Genomic DNA, 12,991 nt, shown 5'->3' on the forward strand with positions numbered 1-12,991 from the left:
AATCTCTCATCTATGGCAAGGACAAGCATGCAGTGAGGTCGATCACATGTATACAATCCCTCATCTATGGCAAGGTCCCGCAGTCAGTTAGGGTCGTCACATGTCTGAAATCCCTCATCTAAGACAAGAGCGAGCACACAGTGAGGTCGATTACATGTCTGAAATCCCTCATCTATGGCAAGGTCTTGCAGTCAGTGAGCTCCATCACATGTCTGAAATCTCTCATCTATGGCAAGGGAGAGCACACAGTGAGGTCGATCACATGTATGCAATCCCTCATAGATGGCACGGTCTCGCAGTCAGTTAGTTCTGTCACATCATGTCTGAAATCCCTCCTGTATGGCAAGGTCTTGCAGTCAGTGAGCTCCATCACATGTATACAATTCCCCATCTATGGCAAGGTCTTGCAGTCAGTGAGATCCATCACATGTCTGAAATCTCTCATCTATGGCAAGGGAGAGCACACAGTGAGGTCGATCACATGTATGCAATCCCTCATAGATGGCACGGTCTCGCAGTCAGTTAGGTCTGTCACATCATGTCTTGTAGCCAGTGAGATCCATCACATGTATGCAATCCCTCATGTATGGCAAGGTCCCGCAGTCAGTTAGGACCGTCACATGTCTTAAATCTCTCATCTATGGCAAGGACAAGCATGCAGTGAGGTCGATCACATGTATACAATCCCTCATCTATGGCAAGGTCCCGCAGTCAGTTAGGGTCGTCACATGTCTGAACTCCCTCATCTAAGGCAAGAGCGAGCACACAGTGAGGTCGATTACATGTCTGAAATCCCTCATCTATGGCACGGTCTCGCAGTCAGTTAGGTCTGTCACATCATGTCTTGTAGCCAGTGAGATCCATCACATGTATGCCATTGCTCATGTATGGCAAGGTCGGAAACGTTTCTAATAATACTACGCCAGTGTTGCTCATGTGCTTTCCAGACTCCTGCAAAGCCTCCAAACCTACAAGTCCTATCTCTCATTCATACCAAGGATTCACAAGCATTGTGTTGCAGGACACATTGTTCCAAAGTCGCAAAACTTAGATGTCTTGTGGTGCCTGATGTTTTCTTTCACTGCCACAGGACTCTATTGCTGTCCTGCCTGGCATATTCACTGTAAAACGGCAGGTGGCAATGTTGCCCTGCCACACATACATGTGTCCACCAGAGCATATCCTGTGTTACAAGCCTGAGTGTAGGGAATTTACAGGGGCAACAGGATGGAAAGGGGCTAATATGGCACAATAAATTAGCAGCAAACCTTCATACTTGGTCCCCAGAACAAGGGGCTACCAACATCTGGTCCCCCATCTTAGTCAGCTGCCTAGTTCTCTGTGCCATGCATGTTCCTGTACTTGCCACGTTTCCTATAGCTTCTGGATTTGGCGTATATAAGATGTAGCCATCGCGAGGCATAGTCCTCCTTTTGCACACTCACAGAGAGTTCCATCTTTATCTTTCCTGCATACAGGAGTGGTAACTGCTATCCATTAATAGCCAAGACAGGTTTCGTGCCATACACCTCCCCAGGCCCTAGGGCAATTCTCTCCTTACAGAATCTGCAGTAAAGGGCTGCCTCTCCTAGCTTCTGGTGACACAGCTTGTTGGCCAGTGCCCAGTGTGTACACAGCACAAAGGGAAGTCTGTGATGCAACCTTTGCAGGTTGTTAAATCCTCTATTCAAAGTGTGCTGATTGGCTAGAGAGACGGAAGCTGCGAGAAGACTAGGGTGAAGCATAGCATGCAGGCTTCTGCTGTGGTTAGAGCCTGGATTCCACACTTTCTGATTGCCTTAGGAAAGGAAGACCTTCTTTAATTGCACTTAATTGATATCTGATGTCTTAATTTCCAGAATGCCATGTGCTTTGGCACATCTCTGCTTGTTACCATGGAGATATCAATGCTATCTTAGTATTCTCATCTATATCCACTAAAAGCTTCAAGAGTTCTGAAAAAATGTAAAGGTAGTATGGCCTTCTCTGCTCTGGCTCCTCTCCTGTGGAATGTGTTCCTTGTCATCTGCAGCACTGTCATAATCTTTACAGAAAATGCCCATCCTTTTAACCATGCCAGCCAGTGGGTCAGGTGAATGACGACCCGAGCAATGCCAGAGGGTATGTGGGTCAGGGGCAACTCTGTGGTTATGGCAATTTCTTAGTGAGGTGATAGCCAAGCCAGAGCCCCTTCTGGGGACCTGTTGAGAGCAGGGGATTTACGCTTTCATGGGTAGACCTTCCAGTCACGCAGTGAATTGAACCTTGTCTGAGAAGTCCTGTTAGAGCTTCTTATCGCTGGCGGTGCAGTGGGGCCAATTAATGGAATTTCCTGATTGTCCCAGGTCAATGTTTCCCCCTAAGTTGGATATATCTCTCAAGGGGTTCCCTCTTTTTACCCCGCTTCTATTTCAGACAACAGAGGAGGAAGTCTTCAGCAACAACGAGGAGAGCCTGGGCTTCATCGAGTTCTTGGACTTCTTGGGAGAAAGGGTCCAGCTGCAGAACTTTCGAGGGTGAGTCTTCATTGGGTTGCTACCGAGAGTGTCCATTTGCCCCTGTGCTCCAGAGGATTACATTGTTTGATTTGAGGGGTTCGTTTTTGCTTTTCATTGCTCAAAATAACAGGCTAAGCAACTTGTAAATAGTCTGTAGCAACAATGTTCCCTTTCTGTAGATCTTTCCTCGTAGACACTGTTGCTGCAAAGACAACTTTTCTGGTGGTTGTCAACATACTTCACAGCCTTTTATATCTGCAACATGTAACTCTTTAAAGCAGTATATGTTGCTATGTACCACTGAACCCTGTCACGAGGGGATGGGTAACCCTCTGACAGTGGGGTGGGAGGCCTACCAGTGTGGAAGTGCCTGTTTGAACTTGAACAGCACCCACTTAGGCTTCCCCATACCTCTTGAAACACACGCTTGCCGAGTTTTCTCTTTTGATTTCAGACCCAGCGTGAACACCACAACAAAAAAAGACTAGCAGCAAGGGCACAACCCACCAGTGTCCCATGTGAGAAAGAAGCAGCCTGGAGAAGATCAGAAAGCTTAAGTGGCTGCCACAAAGAAGCTGCAGAAAAAACCCTAGACCACCACGGTTTCAACAAAATGTCAAACACCCGACCAGAGACTATACCTGCCTTGAGGAAAGCCACACCAAGTCCCTTTAACACAACCATGGACAATACATAACATGGACTGCCATGTGTCAACACTACCTGAGCGTTTTAGGGAGAGGGAGCCTTGAATCATCTTTCCTTATACCTGCCATTTCTGCCTCAAGGTGGTTCCAAGTAAAGAACAGGGGTGGTGCTTAATCCGATATTTAAAGGTATCAGAGGATAGGAAGGGGGATAAGAGGACCCCCAGAAAAAGGAAAGTGTAAGTTATTCAGGTGAGGTCAGAGGAGGAAGAGGTTGCAGACCAAGTGACCAGCAAGAGGAAGGACGGTGGCTTTTGGAGCAGGTGAGGTATTGGTTGATGTGTTTAAGTGGTGCTGTGTTGTGAGTGTGTGTGTTAGACTAGTACACACGATTACTGGAGGGTGTGAAGGGAGTGAATATGAAGTGGTTGTGAGAGTGAGAGGTGTGTGACTGAATAGAAGGTGGGGCAGAGAGTAGTAGTGACGGGGAGGGAGTAGTACAGAGGAGGAGGGAGTAGTAGTGTGGAAGGGGAGTTTAAATATGAAAGAGAGTATGGGCAGTAGTAGAAGGAGTGAGATACAACAGAAGAGGAAAGACGCAGGTATTAGGAGTGATTGGGGTGGCGTTAGGAGTAAGAGGATGTATAGAGGAGCATAGGATACAGAGACAGGGAGAGGAACATCAGGGCATGCGAAAGAGAAGACCACATTAGGCACATTGTCTGAAAGGCACATCCCCAGACCTTTGTTTGCCAATAACAAACTGGTGGTGTAGTTATAGCTTCGACATTTGCTGAGTGCTATTTGTTTCCGTTACCCAATCAACCAACCTACAGATTAGGGAGTAGTGGTCAATATTCTCTAATTACTAACCCGTTGTTAGGGACGCATGGATTAGGGGGAAAAATGCTATTTCTAGACGAAAAGATGAGTGCGGCCTTAGAGCCCTGCTAAATTAATTATGTGAATGCAACTGAACATCCGGATTCCTTAACAAACTAATTAACTAGCTGCCCCACACAAAAGGGTGTTTGTCATTGGTTCATCCAGATATAACGAGTGTCACTCAATGTGGTGATCCATCTAATCCCAATTTGGACTTTGTCAAAGTAACTTTTGCCTCGGGGAGCAGCCCAAGATGGCTGCCTATGTCATGATCCATAGAACGGGTCCCTTTTGGACTTCCTGGTCTCTCTCACAACAGGGCTTGCACTCCTTGGTACTTCCACCAGCCTCCACGTCAGACGTAGCTCATTCTACAAAGAGACCACACACCCGCGGCCCTGCGCGTCTCAATGCTACCGCTTGCAGTGGCTAGACGTGTGCTCCGTAGTTCGCTGTAACTAATCTCTTGTTTCCTGGTTCCCGGACCCTTGATTTCCCCCTATTCCCTTCCTGCCTCCTTACTCTGCCTTTATTTCCCGGATGTCGTGTACCGGCTCTGAGTACACCTCCCTCGTTTCCTGGACTTCCCGGAGACTCCGAGTACCCCTGGACGCTGAACGCACACTGGAACCAGAAGATGCTCGTACAGGCTTGTGCAAAACCCGATCCTTACGCAAGAAGGCTCCTTCCAAGAATTCCTGCAAGGATGGAACTCAGGTGAGAAAGGAGGAAATCCGTGACAGCCTAGCTCTCGAGCTCCGTGTGGACTAGACCAAAATCCGCTCACATCTGCGGTTTGCCACGTCGCCATCGCTCCAGATACCACAGATCTGCAGCTTGTGTCTCCCTGATTGTGTGTGGGAAGATTCCAGTGAATCCGGATGCCAGAGACTGCCCTGCACCGACTTCAGTGGCGGCCGGCTGTGCATATACTTCTGCCTCTGCGCGCCCCCAGCCCCTGGATTCCTGTGCCCTGCCTCCCTCGGCCGTGGCTGGCACTGCGGCGCCTTACCAGAATCCGGATCAGCACCCGGGACCTTCGCCATCTGGGCCCCTTGAAAGGGCTGTGATGGGAGCTCATACTGGGGAGCGCCCGGCCCCTCCGCTCCCAGGGCCGGCCCATCTGCTGCCGGGGGTCTGTGCGAAGCTGCGGGGCTGGAGCCCAGCTGCTGTCTCGGCGCCCTATCCTGCGAGCCTGCGCTGAGGAGCCCTCTTGACAGGTGAGTAGCGGGGGAAACGTCCGCCATTGTTGGATACGCTTGCAGCCCCTCATTGATCAAGTTGGCAAGCATTAAAAGACTGCAGGGGCACATACTCGATATCCCTGCATCTCGCCACATCATTGGGCCAGGACTGGGCCATATAAACCCCTGCCCGCCCTATCTGAGACACTTGCGCACCGTCCCAAAAGATATCCTATTACCTGGCGCTATCAAGGCCCATCTGGGACAGCGGCACCCTCTCGCTGGTGCAGCCCTAGGACCCCCATGGCTCCTTCACATGATGTGCAACGAGTTACTGTCCCCCTCCTGCAGAGGCTGAGAGCAGCGGAGGGATGGTCCAACCCAGCTCTACTAGTGCAGCATATGCTGCCTCTGCATGGGAGTGAGGCACCACACCACAGCTCTGTTAAATCACCTTTTGATTGCTGCTGGCACCAGGCTGGCCCTCTGCTCCTCATCCCGCTGCAACTTTGCCACTTCTATACGCTGCTGTCATCTCCCAACCATCCTTCTCACACTGGGGTAGTGTCTGGTGACCACCCATCTGCCTCACGCCCTCACCATCTATCCTCCCACGAGCTCCACCTGAGGACCGCCGCTGCACCTGATCCTAACCTTGCAATGTCTAATCGATCCCGCGGAGCCGGTAAGGGGGGAGCCATGGATAAGTTTACTAAACCTGTCCCAAGGGTCGAGACGAGTCACACGTCATCCTCTCATGAGGAACCCGAGTCTGATCCTCATCCTAGCGCACAGGTGCCAGACCTCACCACAACGATGGAATCATTTGCGAAGAACTTTGCCTCCTTCCATGAAAAATTAGATGACATTAATGCCAATGTCGCCTCACTCAAATCCTGAGTTGACCAGGCGGGGACTAGGATCACTGACGCTGAAAGCAGAATCTCTGTGAATGAAGATGAAATACATACACTTCAAAACACGGTGGCCTCTCTGACCCGAGATATGAAGAGCGTAAGAGCAAAATGAAATGATTTGGAGTCTTGCTCCCATAGGAACAACCTGCGCATTGTCGGGGTCCTGGAGAATGCCCTCAAAGGGCATATGGAAGACGCTGTTGAAAACCTACTTAAAGACCTTCTGGGTAACCCGGCCTTATCACCATGCTTCACGTTTGAGCAAGCTCACCAGGCCTTATCACCACGCCCCAAACTGGGCGACTTTCCCAGGCCCTTCATCGCCAGAATCCTCAATTACTGGGACAGGGACCTCATCCTTCACCTGTCACGTGAGAAGGGGGACCTGTGTTTGGAAGCTCACACCATTAGGATCTTCCCTGACTTCTCAGTAGGGGTGCAACAGGAGAGGCGCCAGTTCCTCGGCGTCAAAAGACTGCTCAGAGAACGCAATGTCCCTTATGCAATACTGTTTCCGGCACGACTCAAAATCACCCACAATGGGAAACTGTACTTCTTCACTGTCCTGGAAGAAGCAGTGAAGTTCATTGAGTCACAAATACCTCTCCACAATCCAGGAGGGGGCCACGATGATGATGACTAATCACGAATTGTTCCACATCTGGGTGCCCATTCTGTCTGGTGATTCTCGTTCATTATGAGATGATGGCAAAGATGTATCGCTAACTTAGCAATCATGGCTCCCTGTTACGGGCATTTAGGCCACTGGTCCGCTCTGGGCCCATAGACATTAACTATCTTCCTCCTCTAGTGCCTGGAGACGGTCACATGTGCCATCCAATCTTCTGATCTAATCCTGCTTTGTCATGCCTACTCGTATCAGGGGCCATGCAAGTAATATATAATCCGCAGTAACATGTGCTGGACAGCAAGCGCTGTCCCCTTTTTGTTTTAAAAGGTCGGCCACACGCCAACAGCGCACCCCACTGCAGTTGCAATGATAAGCCTCAGTTTGTTGGCCCCCGTTGGGCCAAGAAAGGGGTACACCCATGTTGGGTTCTACCCACTGACCTCTGTTTTAAAGGGAGAGTCGGTTTATTGGGGGTGTGGGGTGGGAAGGAACACTACCCAGCTGGGGGAGGTGGTGAGGGAGGGGAGGGGAGTGGTGTTGGGTTGGGGGTTTATGTTAAAAATGCCTGGTGCGCACAGCCACACCACACTACACCTGGGAATCCCCGGATAGAAAACTCTGACAGCAGTTATGTATGACATCGCCTGAGTTGGGATGTACCCAAGACTTCTAAAATGCCCACTACCATAATGTCCTGGAATACCACTCACAAGATTATGGCTCATGCCCAAAGACACGGCTGCAAGATATTACTCCTACAGGAAACGCACTCCGAGGGTCCCCTAGCAAAGAATATGGAGACATCCTGGGAACGAAACAGGTATTACACCACCTACTCCACCCGGGCCAGAGGTATCCTAACAATGATTCATAAATCCATCAAATTTGTAATGCATAATAAATATGTTGACCCAGAGGGCTGGTATGCATTTTACACTGCACAATCATCAACAGAGAATACCTCCTGGTAAACACATTTGGCCCTAATGTAGATAGTCCTGATTTCGTGGACACTCTGGTCTCTATACTTTTGGGATACATGGGAATCCAAATTATCTGAGGAGGAGACATGAACTTCATTCTAGACACCAACATGGATAGAACAGGGATGGCGCCCAGGCCACTGTCTGGCGTGGCGCGCAGGCTACTGACACACTCCCAAACCTTCGACATCCACGATGCCTGGAGACTTTTACATCCACAGTCGCGCGAATATACCCACTATTCCTCCGTACATGACAGCCCCTTCCAGAATTGACTTATTCCTGGTGTCAAGTGCAATAATGGGGAGGATTGGCGGAGCACACGGATACTGGTCTGCACCCTTTCGGACCATGGCCCAGTTACCCTGGCGGTAGAATTGGAAACCCCCGCTCCAACATTCAACACCTGGTGATTCAAATCCGCACCACTGAGCGATATTGTGTTTAAAGATAATATCCTTGCAGACATCGAGTCTTTCTTTGAGCATAACCTTCCTCAGGCCCCCACCATTGGGACACGATGGGATGCCTTTAAGGCTTATATTAGAGGAATGTCTATATCCTGGGAGGCCGGGGAACTAAAGAGCATTCGGGCCGACCTCAGCCGTTCCGAATCCAGATTACGTGATCTAGAGCAGCAATGTACAACATCAGCTGACCCCTAAACCCTTGCCCTTATTAGTGAGGAACTTCAGCGATTTAAGACACACGCCACCAAGGAAGTTCAATACTTCAGCCGCCCTCTTGCAGCGCGGAAGTATAGGGAGGGCGAGAGACTCGGCAAAACACTAGCTGCCCTGACAAGGGGGGAATGGGGACAGGTCCAGATCGCCTGCATCAAAGATGAACAGGGTACCACACAATGGTCAGACCATCAAATACTTGTCATCTTTACCAAGTTCTTCAAAAACCTCTACTCCCAGCCTCCTGAGCATAGCGAACAGTTGATGAGGGATCTCATTGTCCGTATACCCACAACTAGTATCTCCCTTGCAACAAGGGACCAACTGGATGCGCCGCTTCACCTCGATGAGATCCGCCATCTCAGATCTCCCCAAGGGCAAGGCTCCTGGCCCCGATGGACTCACGGCTGAAATCTACCAGGAACACATTGCCCTATTGGCCCCCAAACCCCTGGAGGTGTGGGAGGAGTCCCTTCACGTATCTGCCCTTCCCCCAACCATGCGTGAAACCGTCATTACGGTGCACTTAAACCTGGCAAGCCCAGTGAGGAATGCGGATCCTATAGACCCCTCTCATTGTTGAATCTAGACACAAAGATCTTTGCTAAAGTAATAGCGAACCGCTTTCTCTCAGTGATGTCTTACATGGTCCAGGAGGATCAGGCGGGCTTCGCACCTGGTAGATCCACCTCCCATAACATCAGGCGGCTTCTTAACGTCATGTCACAGATAGACCAGGGCTCAAATGCGGTTGCGGTCACATTGAATGCCCAAAAGGCGTTCGACATGGTATCCTGGAGATACATGTGGATGGTGCTGGAAACGATGGGCATAACCCCTACCATGATCAACTATATCAAATTACTATACACCTCCCCAGTGGCCAGGGTGCGGGTCAACTCCCTAACATCGTCCCTGATCCCGCTCTCCAGAGGCACCCGTCAGGGCTGCCCATTCTCTCCTATCCTTTTTGCCCTAGCAATAGAGCCCATGGCAGACCACAATAGAGCATGTCACGCCCACTGGGGGATTTGCCTAAAAGACACTCCTGAGATCATATCCCTGTATGCGGATGACGTGTTACTGTACGTTAGGGACCCATCCACCCACCTAGACCCAATACTACGTGACATCACACGAATCGGTACTTACTCAGGATTCACAATTAACTATACCAAATCTGAGATCTTCCCTCTCACTAGTTCCACCCAACAACCGGCCACTGAATACCCGCTCCACTGGTCTTCCAATGGGATTAAATACTTGGGGGTACATGTATCCATTACCAAAGACACTCTCCTCACCAACAACTACATGGCAGTGGCACAGCTCGCTGAAACCAAAATGACCCGCTGACGCTCTCTCCCGTTGTCACTTGCTGGGATGCTTTCACTCATCAAGATGGTGTTGCTACCTAAATTCTTATACACTCTAACATACCCATTTGGCCAGGGGGAACATACTTTGCGAAACTACATAAAATGTGTGCACAGTTTCTGTGGCATTCGGGCGTGGTACGTAAGAAATGGTCCGGAAAGACCCCTCCATATGAGAGAGGAGGATTCACTGCCCCCAATTTGACACTATACTGGCTAGCGGCACAGACCCAATATGCCTCTCATTGGTACCCTTGGACCTCTCCCGCCCGCATGTTAAACTGGAAATGCTAGCAGCTGACAATGTTAATGTAATGACGCTAATTCTACACCGACAATATATACCAGACTCCCCCATAGACCCAGTCGGCACCACCGTACACGCATGGGGACGTCTCTTTAGGGCGACAGCGGACCAGCATCCCTATTACAAGTGGCTCCCCGTGTGGAGGTTCCCCGGATTAGAGCCCACGCATGATATAGCTCTCTCACAACACTAGAGTAATCTGGGCTACCAGCCTCTGACCGATTTCTATCCTGACGGGCAGTTTATAAACCCACAGACATGGAGGCCGGGTCATTCCGGGTCGGCCCTAGAACTCCTGCAATACTTAAGACTCCGTGCTGCTTTCCGTGCCACATGGCCCGACTTCCCAGAAGAGCCCCCCGACTCCCCAGGGAATTGCCTATATCGCTAATTCGGGAGGCGCCTGTGGCATTGTCTCCACAATATATAAGTTACTACTAACAAACACCCCGTCCCAACCCCCTGGGGCACGGGACGAATGGGCTGGAGAACTAGGCCTCGAGCTCTCCAATCATCTATGGGGGAAAATGTGCTCACACACCAACAGGGTCTCCCTCAACTTCCGGTATCAGGCCATGCAATTTAAGCTGCTAAATAGGCTGTATTACACCCCCCTCAGGATCTCCAAATTTTCTCATACTGGCATGCACGCTTGCCCCTGCTGTAAGATGGAAAATGTAGATCACTTACATATGTTTTGGACATGCCATAAACTGCGAGAATTCTGGGAAAGAATACTTGCTACACTGTCAGAGATTAGTGAGAGTGTTATCGACCCGGACCCCCTGGGGGTGCTATTCGGGGTGTGGAAAACTAAGAACAGTAAGGACATGGCTACATTTCTGAATATAAACTGTATGGTGGCCAAGAAGTGCATACTTCAAAACTGGGAAAATCCCTCTCCCCCCACATTCCAAAAATGGCTGAACTTACTCATATGGTCCAGGAACTGCGAGGAGGAATATATTGATATGCTCCCCACTCGCTCTCGCCCTAAGAACCATTGGACTGCATTCAACAGTTACCTTAACATCCAGGAAGCAAGTGCATCTGACAGCGGCTCTTCCATAGGCCAGTAGAATGTTACTCCAGTGCCGCAGTGTATTATGACATTACCTGTCTTTCCTCGAATTAACCTGCCTCCAGCAGGATGACTATTTCTGATTACTGTATCACAATATGTACTTAGTGCATGTAAATGAATACTCTGATGTGTGTGTTTTCTGTGTGCTTCTGCCAGCAAAAATAAAATATATATATAAAAAAGAAAGAAAGTAACTTTTGCCCCGGAACATTTGTTCCAGGGTCTACTCTATAGAATTCTGCATATTAGCCCTAGCTAACATAACGATTAGCCAACACCCATATCCCCTGGCCCCTTAACACTTAAATTCTAGGGATCTTATTGATTTGATCTTTATGGTGGGTGTCTGCTAATTCCAGCAATCTTGTCCAGGACCCCAAACACAAGAGTGACAATGCTACCCCTGTCCTTCCATCCCAATCGGTTATAGATTGAGTTTTTGAACTTTCGTGTACCCCTATACTTCTCAAGCTGGGGTTCCTCATCTTTCCAATAAGCTCCACGTCCGTGAATCCATTCATGGAATATTAATGCACTGGCTAGTAAATATCTGGACCCTGACTGGCATGAACTAATGGAGAACCATATGGTTATATGTCTACAGGAAACGTGGTTGACGAGCCCAGTCCATAAACCCACCTATCGTACTTTCCTTAAACCAGCAGAAAAAGCTAGTAGAGGTAAAACAAAGGGGGCTTCTTTTAATGAACTGGAATTGGAATCCCCAGATTTGTTATGCATGGTTCAACAGTGGTGTGAATATATACATACTGAATTTGCATTTGAGATAAAATCTGCGACCGGTTGCCCAATTAGAATTGGCTTTACACAACATTGCCGACCATATGGTCAGGTCGCCCAACAGGATTTTGATATTGGTAGGTGATTTTAACTGCATATTTGACGAAACCACTCTACTTTCAGAAGAGCTGGCTCGAGAGGATGAGACGTGGGGTATTCTGGCACTGTCTGTGCAGCCATCAACCTGGAATGATCCTTTAGCAGGGTTGACCCATACATTTGTTTATTTTAATGGTCTAAGTGCCTGTAATGCAAGGTTTTATAGAGGACTGTCCAGCCCATGCCACCTTTCACACCCTGAACAAAACAATGGTATCTTCAAATCACTGGGGCAAAATTGAGTCCTTTAAAATATTAGAGTGTGCAGAAAGTGATCACGATCCACTAATAGTGCCCCTGTCTCTGGAAATATTCTGGACAAATAAAATGCATAAGCTCTACCGTTTCAGAGTCCACATAACTCAACAAGAGTAATGACTCAGAGGTGGCCCCCCCTTTTCCAACAAGCACTTTTCTTGCATCAGAATACAAGTAATTATTACCAGTGTTGATAAGAGTATTCTACACACAGTGATTTTTATAATCTTGTGGTGGCGAGCATGGGACCATTTGTCACAGGATGTAGCAGGACTAATTCAACAAAAATTCACAAGAAGCATGGCTGGTTCGATCAGAAGTGTGAAGGCTACTCTCGTAAAGGCACAAAAGTGAAAGGACTGCGTAGAAGTGGGGAGAATAACAAGTCTAAGGCACGAATATGAGTCCCTACTGCTTAAAAAGAAGGTTGAATATAACACGGCTATTTGGAAGGTCCTGGAGACCGCCACAGTATCGTACAATAGCAAGGAGATCTGGTTGGTATGCGAATAGCATCTGCCCCGAAGCATGGTCCAAGCATTTCCAATTCCTCTACTCACAAGATAGCTCATTAGTGAGGATTGGTAAAGACACAGGAATTCCTGTCATGGAGATGGGGATAAGATTACTGCCCGTAA

At 48.9% G+C, this 12,991-nt stretch overlaps 1 protein-coding gene across 1 annotated transcript in view; it reads left to right on the top strand.

Moving 5' to 3' along the window:
* LOC138580135 (rap1 GTPase-activating protein 1-like) overlaps window positions 1–12,991 on the top strand; it is a 713,312-nt gene that overhangs the window by 469,553 nt on the left and 230,768 nt on the right. The window contains exon 12 of the mRNA XM_069650446.1: window positions 2,416–2,516. Coding sequence (XP_069506547.1) covers window positions 2,416–2,516 — 101 coding nt within the window. The remainder of the gene's footprint in view (window positions 1–2,415; window positions 2,517–12,991) is intronic.

The sequence above is a fragment of the Ambystoma mexicanum genome, chromosome 3p (assembly GCF_040938575.1).
Source record: "Ambystoma mexicanum isolate Mex_15411 chromosome 3p, UKY_AmexF1_1, whole genome shotgun sequence".
Classification (NCBI taxonomy): domain Eukaryota; kingdom Metazoa; phylum Chordata; class Amphibia; order Caudata; family Ambystomatidae; genus Ambystoma; species Ambystoma mexicanum.